Here is an 18275-nt window from a genome sequence, read left to right on the forward strand (position 1 = left end):
ACAGAAATTGCCTGTTTGTTTACTCTAGATGTAAATGTAAATGTAGAATTTAGGGTAATTTGAGTTTAAGATTCATAATATTCATTAAAATGAATAGTGCAATTAAAGTGTTACTTTTTTTAACTTGATGACTATACTTGACATTGATATAGTCACCTCAAAATGTTTGTAAAAAAAAAAGTCTATGATGACATTTTATTTTTTAAGAACTTGTTACATGTTTTAAAACATTTTTCCCCCTCAGATATTCATATTTGGCATCCATATACAGAAGAAAAAGTGGTGTGTTTGATTTCTTTTTGGATAACATTTTGTGCACCATTCTGAGAAGCTTTTAACTGATCAGACTCGAGGCTCCTCTACTCCCAATATATATATTTTATGCAGTTTAAATTGATGTATGGCTAATAATCTTACATAGCTACACATTTGCAAATTGGAGAAAATCGTGCTGTTATAAAATGGTACAGTCTGCGCACGGATTCAAGTTTACCCCCAGTCATATGCTCTTCTACTCTTGAGTAGAGTAACGAGCTAGCGGGAGCGCGCGGTGATGTTAAGAAAGCGATCAAGAGCGCTTTTTCTTTCTTCTGCTGACACTACAGAGAGTGTTGTGTTCATTTGTAAGTAGAGCTGTCAGAGACGCGCTTATTCACTCACCACCGCTATTGCCAACAGGACTGACTGGGATTCACTGCGCTCTGCTGGCTCTGTGTTACCGCTATGGGCTCAGTGTGAGTGAAGAGGCAAAGACTTTGGGATATACATATATGTTTGGCATTTGGCTTTTCGTCAGTTTCTCAAATGCAAACGGAAATATGCGGCAAAGCTTCGTCTTTCTCTTAACCGGTTTGCTTGGGTTGTGTTCATGTTCAAGTTTCCCAAGTAACATCAACATAGGTGAGTACTCGGCGGCTATTGTTCATAACCGTGTCCTGACAGAGATTTAAAGTTTCAGTCGCACAGGGTGAGGTACAGTTAACCATTTGGGTTTAAATATTCCCATTCTGCTGCTATTTTCCCTGAATTACTTTTTTTGTCATCTCGACAGGAGGTTTGTTTCCAACCGACTCCCATGAATACGACGTGTTCCGTTTCGCGCTCTCTCAACACAATGATGTTCCTAAACTGGTACCACAAGTGGACATGGTGGACACGGGGAGCAGCTTTGCCATGACATACGCCTGTAAGTTCTGTATTAATATATATGTCATAGGTCTGTTATTCTTCCCAAAGCCAAACCTCTGCAGTGCGCACGCGACCTGTTTCTATCAACCTTGTTGCTTTGCTAAATTTCCGGCTCTGCACAGATGATTTGTGCCAGTGAAATAGTGCAGGCTTAGTTAAGTAAACGTGCTGTAAACGTGTCTTCACTAATAGTCTTAAACCCAGCTGGATTACTGTCAGGTGGAACTGCAAAGCTGGCCAAATGTTCTAGAACACCTGAGGTTGATTTTGACAGGAGCCAGTGGTGTTTTTTCACATTTCCAGATGCTTCATTTCAATTTGCCACAGTAGTTTGTTTAATTTGACTACTTTCATATTCATGTGCTCTTTACGTGTTCACAAAATAGATTTATGCATTTATCATGTTTTCTTAATTTAATATTGTTTTGTAATTTTAATGGAAAATGTAAAAATGCAGTTACCTTACCAAATACTTTAAGACTTATATTAGATTGAACAAAACGGTGCATGTATTATTATAATTTTTTTGTATAAATCACCATTTTAGTTATTGTACAAAATATTTAACAAGGCAATACATTTACTTTTCCAGTAAAAATATTGTAAAATAAAATCTTTATTTATAATTAAAAGGCACTCCCAAAAGTCCATGTTTAAATAGTTATGTTTCTGCTTATTTTTGTTATCAGTTTTGTAAGGATATGCATTTGATGTTGTTTAATGCATTATTTTTGGCTTTAGTTTATTTCTGTTGAAACACTGCCTGAAGCATCATCACCACATTTTTTACAGCAAATTTCTGGCACCACAGTTGTTACATTTAACATGTTTTTTTTTTTTTTTTTTAACAGATTAGACAACATATTTTCTGTCATGAATTGGAATATGAAACGTATTGCTAATATGAACATTTTTAGACAAGCTGAACAGAGAAAACATCCTCATTCCTGTCTCAGCTGGCTGTCAGTCACAAATGTTGCCCTTTGATGTCTGAGATTGACACATGCAACCTTTCCATGTTTGTGTTCAACCCTGCCAGCGTCGTACAACATAAAACTTAGCATGCAGACAGCTTCTGATGAAGAGAGAGAAAATATTTCAGATGTTTGAGATACTTCTACACTAGCAGAGTAGACTGATCGGAAGTTCAGAGAAGTCATATGGGCTATATAGTCTCTCCCAGATGAGTACGTGTGATAAACCTCTCTCATGTACACATCACTGGTGCCTTTTTAAATGAGTCTCAGCGCCTCAAAGCAGAGTATGCTGTTTACTTGAAAGCTGAGCAAAGATGGGGCTGCAGCGATGTTTTCCATTTTAGGGGACTCCTTAAGGCATTTTTATAGGGTGACATCGGAAAGGGTCTTGGGAGGCTATCAAAGGAAAGTTTAACGTAAGGGCTGAGTACGTATGTTCTTGTCACAGGGAAGTGTGAAAGTAATTATATGGAGCTAATTACATCTGCATGCAGAGGGTTGGCTCATCTGGGGCGATTGTGCATGGCTGCTGTCTTATCCTCTAATCGCTGTATACACCATCCCAGAACTAAACCCAAGAGCACTTGAGCAATTTGTGTGGCAGAAAGTGCAACCAAATTCAGTTTGATTATAATTTGATCATTTTCCTCTTTTGCCGCAAGAAGAAAAGCCAGGACTATAGAGAACAATGAATGGGTCTTTAAGAAACAGAACAAAAGAAAATCAGTGGTTTTGTCACTTGATTGATATGGTCATGAACACTGTGGAGAATTGAGTACATTTTTGTTAAAAAATACCAACCTGCAGTAATGGCAATACAGTAATGCAGACATTTAGCCCATTTCAACACTGTTTTCTTCAGTGTCCATTTTTGCCCAATAATTGATAGATGGATTAGTAATTGCCGTTTACGTTAAAATATTAACATAAACAGCCATTGAAGATAGTTGAGATATGTTTACTCTTAATGTGCTCATCTCAACAATGGTGCCGTCTTAAGTTTTGTTTACACCTGAATTAGCCTTCGTCTTGAGTGATCCAATCACAAGTGGTCAGCTGAGACTGAGAACCACTGTTTTAGTGCAATGGTTGATTGACAGGTGAGTGTGCGGTCCTTTGCTGTTGTCTGGGTTGACATCAGGACAGATTAGCGTCTATACTACAAGTGCAATGTGGTCACATGCGTTTCTGCTGCAAATCAGATCAGCTGAAATCTGTTATAGTGTACGACTTTGCATTTCTAAATTTTTTAATGCTGTCAAATAATCTGAAAAGAGCAAAGAAAAAATACAGCCTGTCATCTTTTACCCAAGAAATGTATATTTCTTTGTATAACACATGTAAGGGTTTTATATTTTATTAATAAGACATTTAGACGTGTTCCCATAACTGTGAATCATTATCTGTTATCATATTTATACTACTTAAATAGATGACGTGCATGGCAGAAATGGCACACAGAGCTGTACAGACTCTTATTTTCTTAGATATGCGCCTGAACCAGTTGCCGAAGATGCCTTAACTCTGAAGAGCTACAGTAACCGTTTAGCACCGCTCAAATAGATTCATTTAATCTATTATTCATTGCATCATAGCCAAAGTGATTATTTTCAGGGGTTTTGATGTATGCATGTGGGAGCAGAGCCACAAAGGGAGTTATCATGAAAAATCCACTTATGTGGGAGGGAATTGACAATATTTAGCTGGAGTTGGACAGGTGTTCTTCTGGGGAAGGAAAATTGTTCCCCAAATTACCACATAATAGTGGGCTTTATCCTACATAAATGGCAACACACTGTACAGTGTAAAACTACTGGAGTGTTAAGATTAGATTGCAGTGGACATATCGTAGAATACTGTTCTGAAAATGTCTTCAGGACAGGGAAGTTGAATAGTGAAAGTGCTGATGGGAACAGAAATTAAAGCTCAGTTATAGAGGTCCCATGATGTAGTATGTTTATATAGGGCAATGTGAGCCTCCTGTCATCATTACTCACTGTCGTGTTGCTTCAAACCTGTCTAGAAAAAAGTTTTGTGTCCATACAATGAAAGTCAATAGAGCCATTGAAACATTTAGCAGAAGAAAGTCATCCAGGTTTAAGAGTGACTGTGAGTAAATGATGACAGAAATTTCATTTTCAGATGAACTATCCCTTTAATATTAGCTCAATCGGTTTGAATGCTATATTTCAGCTTTCATTTGGAATGCATCACATTATTTCACAGTAAACAGTTTATTAGAATTGGCTGGGCCCTTCGATGTTTTCAAACGGAATAATCTGACCACATGAAAATTGCCATACAATATTCATGTTCAAGAATTGCATGCACCTTTGATTTGAGTTGTCAGTTGCACTGATGAATAGTGAGTTACATGCAGTACGTCGACCTCTCCAAGACAGTTGAAATAACCAGTCAACGTCTGTCATGATGGTGATGAGTGTTTCTCCTCTCGCCTCTCTGGTTGAATAAAACCCCTCATCACATCATTTTAAATCTGGCAAACAGGCTTTTGTCTGTTGTGAATAGGACAGATTCCTTTTTCTTCCATACATGAATTATTTTAAAAACGTTTCTGCTTTTGCCATATCACAAGCCTTTATGACAGTCAGTTTTTGGCATTAGTCCCGTTCGGCCCCGTGGTCCTCCTTTCAGCATGTATCAGTCCTTTCATCACATTGACATGCAGTCGGGCAAAATGTCCACAGCATGTCAATCAGGCGAGCTCCAAAGAGACCCATTGAAGCTCATGTCACAGCGAGTTCAGGAACAAACACTGTTTTGTGTCTCTTCCCTGTGGAATTCACATAGACCTCTGAAGAGCTTTTACCTGTGTGGTTGCCTTAATTTGAAGCTTTATATACAAGTGATGGAAGACTTTAAAGGCAATAAGCTCCTACTTGAATATCCGTAGCCACGTTAGCATCAGCTGCATATTCATCAGCAAGGACTTCTAGCCATTAGACGGATTTAAAATGATGCACTGTGAAATATGACTGGCTTTTTTGATACCAGTAAGCTTTGGATGCTTGATCGTTGATTATAGATGACGGGTATGTCATTAGCTTCATTAGCCGTTAGGAACTGGATGCAGTTCAGAGGGAATGGCACTGAGGTTAGCAGTGGTGATTTCAGGATATGTGCCTGTAGGGCTACATGCTCCCCGACCTTCACTGGGCTGGAATGATACAGTGATAAAAATTTACCTTATCAGATATATCATCTTGCAAAGACTGAGGCTACAAGCCGCTTAGAGGACACCAGGGACAAAATCTGTTTTTGTTAGGTGACAAAAAGAGCCCGCTTGGCTGTAATCTCTGAAATGATCTAGGTATTTTCGGTGAAACGCTGGGCCCTAATGTTACAGAATTCAGGATGAGCTGCCACCTTTTCATTCTTTTGTAAGGAGCAGTTTAGCTAAAAATTAACTCACTTTCATGATATTTCAACCTTGTATTATGTTCTTTGTGAAACATGCAAGAAAATCTTGAACAAGCTTCTGATTTCTATACAAAAAAATGGGTATTGCCCACATACACAGTCAAGGTTCAGGAGTTAATTCCCTAAATTATCGGTCCATGTGTGTACCAGGGCCATAACCACCATAGGCTATCCCCCCCCCCCCCCCCCAAAAAAAATAATAATTAATATCTAACTACATTTACTAACTTGACTACATTTTTTGTAGTCTTGTAGGGTTTACGCACAAAAAGTATTGTCGTTAGGGCTGGAAGATATGGCTGAAAACTGTATCACGATATAAGTGTTTCATATCGGTCGATATCGATAATTATTGATATTTTTTATGACCTATTTAAAATAAGGACCAGGAGAAAAATATATTACATTTTAACATTTTTATTTTAAACTTAACCTTCCTCTGATTATAATCCCCTCAGTTATAAAGGCAGAAATGTCAACACAACCATGGATAACACTCAAATAATTAAAATTTAAACATAAGTCTAAAATCACAATGAACACTTAACAATTATCTCTTAACATTAAGGTGCAAATTAAAGAATACGTAAGAAATGCTTAATAAAGTGTAATACAATGCAAAGTGTTAAATATAAACATAGAGAAACCGACGACGGTCTTGCATAATTTGCAGACGACATTGGTCTGACTACAGTCAGACTCATAAGCGTAATTTGCGGGTGGGACGGGTGGGACATGTCCCCACCACTTTTTGCTAAGGTCGATATTGTCCCCACCACTTTTGAAACATCTCACGGCACGAATGTACCAATACAAATAAATAAAACATCTCCAGTTAACTAGCAGAGCATTCATTTAGTTCGTTTGTTAAATAAGAGGCGACCTAGCGCTGAAATGTGTTGTTTTTGAAATCAAGTGATCAAAGTGCTCGTTGCCGCTGCGATCAGTGGCGCGGATACTGTGTTCTCTTGTGGCTCGCGCACAGTCTTCACTCGGACGCGCGCTTCAATCCGTGGTGGAGACTCTCTATTCGTTCCGGTGAAATTACAAAACAAAATGCACATGTCCCTGCCTGATATACAACTACTGATAAACATGATCGGTTTTGATGAGGAAAAACAATAAATAATAATTATACGAGTGCGGATTAGAACCCAGAACCTCTGACACGCTTGACCATTTCAGTGAAAATTTTCGCCACTAACAACATATATTAGACCTTATTAAATCACAAATTAAACCCAATGTACTATTTAAATTGATTGCTGGACATCGTAATGTTATTGTACATACATCTGATTTATGATTTAGCATTTTGCAGCAGCAAAAGTATCGAACGTTTTATCGAACGCATTTTTTATTGATATTGATTACGTGTCTATCGCGAGACATATCGTTATCGTTTTATCGCCCAGCCCTAATTCTCGTCGCTTCATAATATTAAGGTTGAACCACTGTAGTTACATGGACTATTTTAACAATGTTTTTACTACCTTTCTGGGCCTTGAAAGTTGCAGTGACGTTGCTGTCAATGGAGGGACAGAAAGCTCTCAGATTTCATTAAAAATATCTTAATTTGTGTTCCGAAGATGAATGAAGGTCTCAGGGGTTTGGAACGACATGAGGGTGAGTAATTAATGACAGAAATTTTCATTTTTGGGTAAACTAACCCTTTAAGGTAACGATTGCCTGTTACACTTTTTTGAGTGTATAGTACTGTATGTCTTGAGAAGACTTGGAATATAGTGCGTGAGTCATATGGATCACTTATATGGTGCTTTATTTTTGTCATTTTTGGTGCTTGTCAGTAAAAATCACCATTCGCATATAGGAAAACAGATGGTGAAGCTTGGACATTCTGCCTAAAATCTGCATTTTGGGTTTCACCGCATATAAAGAAAGTGTGAGAATGACATGAGGGTTACTAATGCCAAAATGTAAATTTTTGGGTAAACTATACCTTCATCAGGAATGACTCATTTTAGTTCAAATATCCTCAGCATAAAACCGCATCTCTGATTAACCATGGCTGGCACAAATGGCTCCTGTCTCCATTTTGGTTTATCAGCCATGTCACAGCTCCCTTAGGACTGCACATCAGTTCAAACACCCTTTTTTACCTCAGATTCTCAATAACCTAAGGCAAGGAGAACAGAGGCTGCTGGAACAGATTGATGCAGCAGAGCTCCTCTCATCTTCACTGCAGTGACTGAAGATCAGACGAGATCACTCATACTGGACCCACCTGTCACAAACATCTTTCAGCATCGTGGAGATCACCGCAGGCAGAAAAGTTGTTTTCTCCTCCCCAACCCGACTATACATTCATACACATGCTCTGTACCCGAACACAGAGATTCAAACCCTGATACTCCTTCCAAGCAGCACTACATAAAAATGCGTTGTTCTTTTCGACTCCCCCCCCACACACACACACACACACACACACTTTATCTGCGGTAGGCATGAAGAACGCTGATAAAGAAGATGTGCACACAGAAATCTTGCGTTATCTTTCCCAAATGGTTGAGATAAATGCATTGTGCAGCCTCGCATTGACTCTTTATCGCCTGTTTTAAAAGATACATATCTCGCAGTGACAGTACATTTGTCAATCCTCACTATCAGTGCTGTGGAGGGGAGAATGAGGGTCATTATTATAGGGGAATGAAGCTTAAATAGTGCATGCTATTGTAGATGCATAGCAGAGAAAGCTATCTGCCTTCTGGGTTGTGTTCTGAGGCTGATTTGAAAGTTTGCTCGCCTAAGGGGAAGATTTGGAGCTGAAGAATGTCACAACGGTGGCACATCCCTCATTCACATGCTCGAAGCCCCAGGGAACCAATGTCTGAATGCAAATGGCACGTATCTTTCCTGGAATTATACGTTAGCTGGAACCAATGCAAGGTGTTAGCTTGAAAACACTTTTGAATTTTAGCTGCTGAGATTTAAATTTATGGTAAGCAAGGCTCTCATATAGTTTTATAATAAATGCGCAATAATTATATCTAAAAACGCCTGCATTATTATTAATGAATGCAGTGTACAAGGGTTTAAAAAAGACAGTGGAGCTGTGAAATGTCCCAGAGGAACATTTATATAATTACAGAATATAAGTAAAGGGAACGAAGTAGGATACAGTTTGGAGTTGAGGTGAAAATGTTGGAATTTCAATACGCTCAATGTTTCCAGGGTGTTCTGGAGCTTTTCTGTTTGAGAAGACCCAGATTTGACACCGTCTGTAACAAAAGACAAGTAAATGAAACGGACCCCCTTCTGGAGTACTGCAATACAAATCAATTGCCATGTGCTTCTGAAGCACACAGGGTTTAGCCGGCTGTGAGGGGGCTGGAGGAGAGATGATTGGTGGGTGGAGGTTTCACTGTCACTGTAATTACAAAGAAGAATGCAGGGCAAGACATATTGAGGTCTTGTTTTTTCAGGAGGAAGTGCTTTGGGGGTGATCATGACAGAACTTTAGATAACATATTGACTTGCTTTCTTGCGTAAACCCTGGCTATTGATTGAAAGATGTTGGAAGTACAGTTTAGTGCTAATGAATGTTTCACAAGTTTTATATTGTCGATGAGCTGATGTTTTAATTCAGATGTATATATGCAGTTGCATCAGCAGCAATTTTCATACATTTTTTTTTGTTGTTGTTTGTAGCAAAAATACCCAAACATCATTAAAACAAAATGTTAACTTTTTTTTCCCCAGAGGTTTTCATGTTTTAATGCCAAGCACTCCAAATATGACCAGGCTTTTTGTGAGGGATTATATTATATATAACTATAAAGACTTGAAATATTACATATATTTAAAAATATAAAATTGGCTTGTATGTTGTCACTGTAAAGCCAGGCCAAGTTATTAAAATATGATTTGGAAAATATTTACATTTGTATCTTTTTTACTGAGATAGTAAAGATCAGATACGGAGATCTTTTTTGCTTATCACAACAGATATCGTTCCAAAGCAGCATTTAAAAAAAATGTTTTTTACAACTTACTTTCACATTCTTCAAAAATGCATTTTATAATCCAAATCTAATGTCCATTACATTTCTTCTGTTTTCTTCCCAGTTTGTTCACAGTTCTCCAAAGGAGTCTACGCCATAATTGGTCTGTATGACAGGAAGACCATGAACATGCTCATGTCGTTCTGCGGCGCTCTGCACGTGTGCTTCGTCACGCCCAGCTTCCCCATCGATACCAACAACCAGTTTGTGATCCAGCTGAGACCTGAGCTCCAGGATGCTCTGATCGCCCTTGTCGAGCACTACAAGTGGACTAAGTTCGTCTACATGTACAGCTCGGACTCAGGTTGGCTTTTTATCTTGCTAACGTGCCGTTTCAAAAGTACAATAACGGAAACTGAATTTATAAGGTTTCAGGGTGAGGTAAATATTTCATTCGCTTTTTTCTGTATCTGCATTGCCACTGCAGTTGCAGTTGTGATTAAATGTTGTAATACTCTGTAAGGTTGCTCGGGATGTCACGAAGATGATTTAGTGATTTGTGATTTAGGAGCTTTTAGAGGATATTGCTGGGAAAGTTTGAAAAACGTGATGATTTGTTATAATCCTGTTGAGGTGCTCATGCTTGTCTTGTAATAGGGTTATACTTTGACATTTCCAGTGCCTCGGGTGTAATAATTTTTCTTATGACTCCCTGATTCCTGCAGGATTGTTCTTATAATCAGTTTGAAGTTCACTGAAAGATCTTCTATTGTGATTTAAGTATGAACGAGGGCTGGCTGCACCATAATATCTCCTGTGAGTGGAGACACGTGTGTGGTGCTCCATCATATTTGCCATATCCAATCATTATCAAATTGCCATGTTGTCATTAGAGAATAACTCTAAATCATTACTGCGATCATTTACGGATCCTCACGACCAGAACAGTGCAATGCAAATGAGAGCATCAGACCATGAGCGAATCCATTTAACATTTGTTCCAATGTCGTGCACAGTATTTCTGCACAAAAACCTGCGTCTTATCCATTAACCACCCACAGTCCAGTTTAACCAGGTGCTAAACGCATTGGAATAGCATTGCGCCATATTTAAATGAAGTCATTGTTTTTTGCACAAACATGCCTCATTTCTATGTAAATTAGGCTCATTATTGATTGCGCCCTATTCACAAAACTCAGTGCTATAGAACTATTCAGTCATGAAATCAATTTGTCTAACCTGGAAGACTAATTCACCATGGCTTCCCTTGGGAATTTCCCAAAGGGGTTTTAGAATAACAGTCTCCAATTTGTGAGTAAAATAAGGTCTGTGGTTCATGTCAGGCTACTTGAAGAGACTTTAATGTTCTGAACTACAGCATACATTATACACAGTCTGACCTCAGTTGTGAATTCTGAAGCCTCTAAATTAGGACTACAACAGTTGTCCATTCCCTCAAGCATGTAAACTCACATCTTTATGGTAGTTGTAGTGATTTGTGGCAGTTTTTTGTTTAAGATATAGGTTTTGTCTTTTGATGAAATTATCCTGTGCTACATAGCATGTCATTTTAGTAAAAAACAAACTAACACACATTTTAGCTGACAAGCCGTACTGGGTAGTAACTGATTACATGTAATCTGGATTACATAATCAGATTCCAAAAATGAAGTACTTGTAATTAGATTATATTATGTTTTAAAATACTCATAATCAGACTACAGTTACTTTTTTATTACGTTATTCTCACAATGGCAGTAAATTGTTCCTAATTTTATACGTTTTATATGTATCCTTTTATATGTTCAGAAGGTTTTCCAGGCCTCAGACCAGCCACTCGTCATGTGACTATCACTGAAAACTGAGACCCACACAGAATTTGACCACTGGATTTACAGAAATAATTTCACTTTATTGAATTAATAGCATGTTTTCTCAACAATCCAACATTGCATATCTAATCAACTCCTGACGAACACATTCATTTTTATTTGAATAATTGTTTTGCTGTCTTTGTAAAGCTTTTGTCTTTCAAACACAAATGTACAAATTCATGTCACAGAACTTTATTTGTCAGCTGAACCTTTGACCTAACATATTTACTTTCAATATGATAAACAAGTTATGTCAAAAGTAACCTAAAAGTAATCAAAAAGTAGTCTGATTATATTACCTTAAATGTGTAATGTAATTGATTACATTTCTAACAAAATTTTTTGTGAAAAATTTGGAATCAGTAACCGACTACAATTTAAAAGTAATCCAAAACACTCACACATCTTTTGTCTCCGACGACATGATTTTGTGTTCCAGTTGAAGTTACCCATCTCTTTGCGCCATTGTCGTCATCTTTTTCTTTTCCGTTTTATGGCGGGTGGCAATACTGTAGTATTAACATATCAATATTAAATTTTTTCAAAATATCACGGTTATCGTCAATACCAGTATATCGTGACACCCCTAATTCCATTTTATAAATTAATTTTGATAAACTTGTATCAACATGCAAAAATCAGGCCTGATGAAATGGACTTGTTAAATAATCTTAAGTGCAGACCTTGTTTTACTAAAGTGAAATTCTAATCTACAAACCTAAAGGAAGTTCCCATGGGATCCCATGACTAGAAAATGCAAATTCTATTCCTAGTTTTGAGACTACAAACTGAACAGCTCTGTTTGCATGGTGAAATTAACTTCCCATCCCATCATTACCATTCACAGGAAGCAGTTGGTACACAGGACTTCATTTAAAACAGGTATCTGTGTGCATTGTCTATTCATTATGGCAGGAATTACTCATCCAAGGATGGAGAAAAACGTCATAACCGGCCATATATCTATATGCGTGGTGTAGTGGAGCATTTTAAAGAGTTAGGTGTCTGGATTGCAGTGGTGGAGAGATGCTGCACAGTGATGTTCAGATTTTGTGGCAGCATTTGTGCATAATCTGATTTGCATAATTCCTTTAGTGAATCAGCACTAAAACAACACAGAGAGCATGTGCAAATAGCAAATGAATCCCCCCATAATGTTACACAATATTACATTTTTCTACACCCCACACCCCACTCTTGATTAATATAAAGCTGAGGGAAATTAAAATCTCAATCATGAAACACGTTATTGATTCACATTCACATGTTTGCCAGTACTGAACTAGGAACACAAGGTCATTGAGTGTTTTATCCACACACAAATACAACTACTACCTCTAGAAGCCCCCACTGCTCTCCTGTTGCCTAGATACAGCAGTACTCAGTCTCTAGGTTATTTTAAACCTTTTAAGTAACTCGTGTGTGTGTGTGTGTGTGTGTGTGTGTGAAATGATTATGTCATGTCATATGTTGAACTGGTGGATATAATAATAACAACTGTACTTTGTCTTTGCTGACACAAAATCTGTCAGAGAGTCTGTTTTTTATTATGTTTACTGTCGTCTAACACTCGACACTAATAATTTTAATCACTGTTAAATGTAATCTTTAATCTCAAAATGAATATCCATATTTCATAGTGTACTTATAATGTTGTGATGAGTAATTTCACTTGTATTATTTAAAAGACTGATTTTAGTTTTTTGTGATTTATTTCTATACTATTAGACAAAATAATATAGAATTTTAATATCGGCCATTATCACCCATAACATGAATAACTCTCCTTATCAGTAATCAGCTGGAATTTTAATACCATACATTCCTAATTCAGCCATATTTCTTTTAATGTACATAATCCAGATGGTCGTGCATCACTGTTTTCAGCCATAACTTTTTTCGATTATTTAGGTTGACATATTCATCTAGATGTTTATTTTTTATGGCAGTGCTGTAATTAGCATGCTGCATTTTTATATAAATGCAACATGTCATGGTTAAAATAGTCCAACCTTTAGAAATGCTTCAAGTCTGTAATGAGGTGAGGTGTTGTGTTTTCTCTATTACCATGCGTAAACACAGCTACAATAACCTGGTCTCACATTAAAATGTTTACTGCGTCATTTGTCAAGGTGCTCAGAGATGACATCTCAAAGCCGTTGCAGATGAGACGAGCATCATCTGTGGAGCTAGCAGCAGTTTAGTGATCACAACCCCCTAAATCTGCCCTTGCCAACTCACACAGATGTTTACCAAGCTGAAGCATGATGAGCCGGGCGCATGTGCGCTATCTCCTCAAAGACCCAGATAATAGAGTTAGGGCCTTTAAACACACAGCCGGCTTTGTTGAAGAAGGCAAGGAAAACACATTGCTTTGGACTCAAAAGGACATGGAGGGAAATTCAATTTGTTCCTGTACGTGAGGTATGAAGAAACACAGAGAGAACAGGTGATATCAAGCCAGTTCTGCTCTTCCAAGACAATCCATACTCTCATCTCCTTCCCTTTTCCTGCCTTATCATCAACGGCGCAGTCGCGGTACACGACACTAACAGGAGACGGACAGAATGCACTGTCCGTTTCTCCCTCCTTCTTATCTGGGGGTTAGTGCTGCTCGGTGGGAGATAAAGCTGGTTTGCTCTGTGGCACGAGACAATTTCATAGCTGCCAAGATGCAGGCGTCAGGAGAGGGTAGAGCGTTGGTGTGGCTGTAGAGGCGTTTCGAAAGGCAATCTGATACAGTCTTTTAATGAATGCCAGTGAATGCAACGGCTGTCTCACCGCTCCTTCAATGACAAACCTAATTCTGGCTTCTGTTGCATAATAATCCAAGTACTGATTCTATAATTAGAAAATCTGTTATTTTACAGAGAGGTGTGGAATGAAAGATTTCTTTGGACTAATATTGACAGCAGTGAAGTGAAGAGTGTAGGTAGTATGCAAAATTATACAAAATTTCAACCTAATGCCAAAAGCTTCAATGAATATGATGCAGAGACCTAAGCGTATCTTTCTACGTTTGCTGCAGTCCAGATTGTAGTCTTGTTTTAGTTAATGATATGCATTGTTAACATATTATGCTAATAGAATGCAGTGGGCCAAGATCAGTGTCTATATTTATAATGTTTCTATCTGCTCATCTCTAGATATTGTTGACTCTGCGCCAAAACCTTTTTTTTTTTTGCTCCATTTGGGAAAACAAATAATGCAAGAGCTGTTCAAAAGACATGCTGTTAACACAAATGGACAAATTTTGATACATATTTTGACAGTGAAGCAAAATGCATAATTTTTTTTTAACACCAAGAATCCTTGTTGGAGACTGGGCCGTAATGTACGAGCAAATGTGATGACAGCACCAATTATTAGCCAAACCCATGACAGAAAGTGCAACCAAGCATTCACAATAAATGCAAATTCCTTTAAATACATAAATTGGCTTATTAACGTTGTCTTGGATTAATTTCTTTGAGTTTATGTTGCTTTCCTGACCCATTTAAATGTGCCAGCTAGACTGCATTAAAACATCTCACTTGCTGAACTTTTAGATGGCCTAATTTTCCACTGAATGCATAGTCAGGCTTTATTAGGAGGTTGGTCGTTTGTTTTTGAGTTTTTCTTTTTTTACATTTGTGCTGCTCGAACACTGATGTGTGGTTATAGGTGTCCGCATTGATCTAGCTTTTGCTTTGAAAGCAGTTGCCTTTGGTTGAATTGGAGATTTGATGTCTTTGAAGTTGAAATTCTGCTGCCTGCAGAATTCGTCCTTCATATTGACCAGTAAACGTATCATAACGCTGATCGTTGTTTCAAAGGATCATAATTATTATTATTTTTTTTTTTTTTAAATGCACAGGCTTTGATCCTGTTCCTCTATGTAAAGGACAGGGACAGGGACAGGGAACTTACTTAACTCAGTCAGCATGACTGAATGAGATTGTCTTTTGAAGTTGGTAAGTGCTGCATGACCACCCTAGCCTGGCAAGCCAGACCTACATCAAGATGTTTGGTCTGGCAACTCACCATAGACACGCTCAATCCGAGGGGCGGGATAAACGGCTGTCTTTCAAATTCCCTCTGAACGCAATAGGACAGCGCTTCAACCAACCAGAGCGTTTTCCCACCAGCGGAGCTAGTTGATAGATTCAACTTTTGCCATATCTGGCCGGCAAAACTACGAACACATCTTCCTTTTTTTAAGAATGACTTAAGTGCCGTTCTTTGCTCTTTTCTCAAAGAAAAACTTAACTCCAAGTCCTCCAGAGTCGCGGCCAAAGCCGATGAGCAGCCGTCATTATTTGTTTTCAAGTAGCAGCCAGGGAACCGTCGCAACTCTGTCGTCATATGTTAAGCCCGCCCCGCATACTCTATACACGACGTGATTGGCCTGACCCAATTTAGGTTTTTGCAGCTCGAAAGTCGATTTAACACTGTAGTGGCACTTAGCAGCGTTTTGTTTTCTATTAGTTGTTATTGGTGGAGATTTAAAGACATTGGTCAATAAAATATATGAAAGTATTCATGCTGAAGAAATTAATTTGTCATGACATTGACCTAGGTAACAGTCTAATAAATGGAGGAATTTGCTTAATTCTGTTCAATTAATTGTTAAAATCAAAAGATCTGAGGAGGCTAGGAAAGCACTCACCTTAAGAATACAAATGCTACTGAGGAACGATCATCTTTCATTAAACTACCTTTCAATGTGTCTGATACACAGGGAAAAAAGATCCTTTTTGAGGAGCAATCAGTCATTTTCTTTTATTAGTTTCTCTCAATATGCAAGATGCCATCACGTGACATGCAGACAAGCAGGTACTTGATAAATAGCCTGAAAGAAAAAGTCAAATGATCTGAAATGGTGCATGTTTATTCATACATTGCATCTCTGCATGGCGAGAGACATACAGTAAAATTGGTTGTTCAGTTCTAAAGAAATTCACAGCAAGCCATCCAAAAGCTGACTCTCAGCGGAGTAATGTCCATTAATATCAAATGGTTTAATTTCCTCTAAGAAAAGCATAGCTATACAATTTATACAATTGGTGGTAGTGGCTTTGATCTACCGGATTACAAAAGGCAGTTCCTCAACGTGAGGTTCTGTTTTCCTTGAAAAGATAAGCACCAGAGGAAAAACATCTAAGGATATAAGAGGATGTGATGCTGAGAATCAGGCGCAAGCAAGCTAGAAGTAATAGTAGAGCACTGTTTAGTGAAAAAAAGGAAGGTTGCATATCTAAATACTTTATTTAACTATGATCACTCAAGGTTTTTCTAAATGTGTCCAGACTAAACAACTTCAAACACGTCTTTACTGGTCCTCCTCCTCACAAAAACACCCAGAATTTTCTCTAAGCTGAAGAAGGAACATTTGAAGTTCAGTGTTTAGCTGTCCAAATTCTAAGTAGGAGTTTCTTAGTTATATGAAAGCAGATGTTCATCAGAGCTGGAGCAGAACAGCGGAGACCCCCTGCTGAATGTAGAGACAGAGCTTCTCCTCAGGATTATGTGACTCAAAGGAGCATGTGGGTTTTGAATGTTACAGAATGTTACAGTACGGTACCTCACTAAAGTGATATTCATAGAGCTGCATCACTGTCTTAAAATACTGATATTTTGAAAAAGTACAGATGCTTCAACATATTGTGCTGCAGCGAATGTGGTATCAATGCAAGCAGATGCCTGTTAGAAATATTCAATTATAGACATGAGTCTTTTTATTAGGATTTTTGTTTTTGTTTTTGAAGGTCTGACAGTGCTGCAGAAGATTTTGGACACTGCTTCCGAGAAGACCTGGCAGGTGACATCCATAAACTTTGACACCCTGACAGAGGCGGCATTCTTGAAAACCATCCAAGATCTGGAAAATAAGAAGGAGTACAAGATCATTCTGGACTGTGAGCTGGAGAGACTCAATTCCATTTTAAACTTGGTAAATGCTTCATACATTGCGGTTGAACAGAGATTAGGAAAGCGTTTCATTTTTGTATCTAGTGCATTATACAATGAACCAATAACCAGGTGGTTGACCCTGACAGTCTTTAATTTTCTGCATTGAGGGAACAAGGTAAATAATTTCAATAAAACAATTAGCTATAACGCTATTACTTTTTACTGATAGCCTATGTATATATATATATATATATATATATATATATATATATATATATATATATATATATACTCTTGGTGGCCTTATAAACATGTTAAGATGACATTTTAAACATAGATAAAGATTTTGAATATATTTCATCATATATATTTTATATATATATATATATATATATATATATATATAAAATATATATGATGAAATATATTCAAAATCTTTATCTATGTTTAAAATGTCATCTTAACATGTTTATAAGGCCACCAAGAGTATGTGATTTTTGCATAGGAGTGGTTTCAGTTGTTCTTACATTTTTTTCGTAAATTTAGAATAAATTTAAGAACGAAAGTTATTGATGAATCAATTGTTTTTGAAAATGTTTGTATGCAGGGGCCAGTTGCATAAACATAGCCATTATGTTAAGACTGTGTCTTAAGAACTAGTATGATCAACTAGAAGTTAGTTAGGGGTAATCAGTCTTACTGTTCGGTGTCAAATTAGACCAATCTACGTTTTTATGTTACTGACTTTAAAAAGTTATTAACCGTCTTAAAGAATAAAATTGGATGACTAACTTGTAAGACTAGTCTTAACAGTTTATGCAACTGGCCACAGATTTCAATCACAAATTTGTACGTACACATGCTTAGTAAATGAGGCCCATTGAAAAAAAAAAACGTATATAAATTTAATTAAATAAATAATATTATTATTGATTTATTTA

General features: G+C 37.4%; 1 protein-coding gene across 6 annotated transcripts in view; it reads left to right on the forward strand.

Moving 5' to 3' along the window:
- Positions 1-512: 512 nt before the first annotated feature.
- Positions 513-18275, forward strand: part of gria1b (glutamate receptor, ionotropic, AMPA 1b) — a 50307-nt gene continuing 32544 nt past the window's right edge. For 5 of the 6 annotated variants that reach the window (XR_014625146.1, XR_014625147.1, XM_084386988.1 and 2 more), the window contains exons 1-4: positions 514-900; positions 1052-1186; positions 9693-9932; positions 17190-17374. Coding sequence is in view for 4 of the 6 variants with exons in the window: in XM_084386988.1 (XP_084243114.1) it covers positions 771-900; positions 1052-1186; positions 9693-9932; positions 17190-17374 (690 nt within the window). In the remaining 2 variants the exon portion in view is untranslated. Of the gene's footprint in view, positions 901-1051; positions 1187-9692; positions 9933-17189; positions 17375-18275 lie in introns of all 6 variants that reach the window. The other variant, XM_084386991.1, reaches the window with a different exon arrangement.

The sequence above is a fragment of the Rutilus rutilus genome, assembly GCF_951802725.1.
Source record: "Rutilus rutilus genome assembly, chromosome: 18".
In the NCBI taxonomy this organism is placed as follows: domain Eukaryota; kingdom Metazoa; phylum Chordata; class Actinopteri; order Cypriniformes; family Leuciscidae; genus Rutilus; species Rutilus rutilus.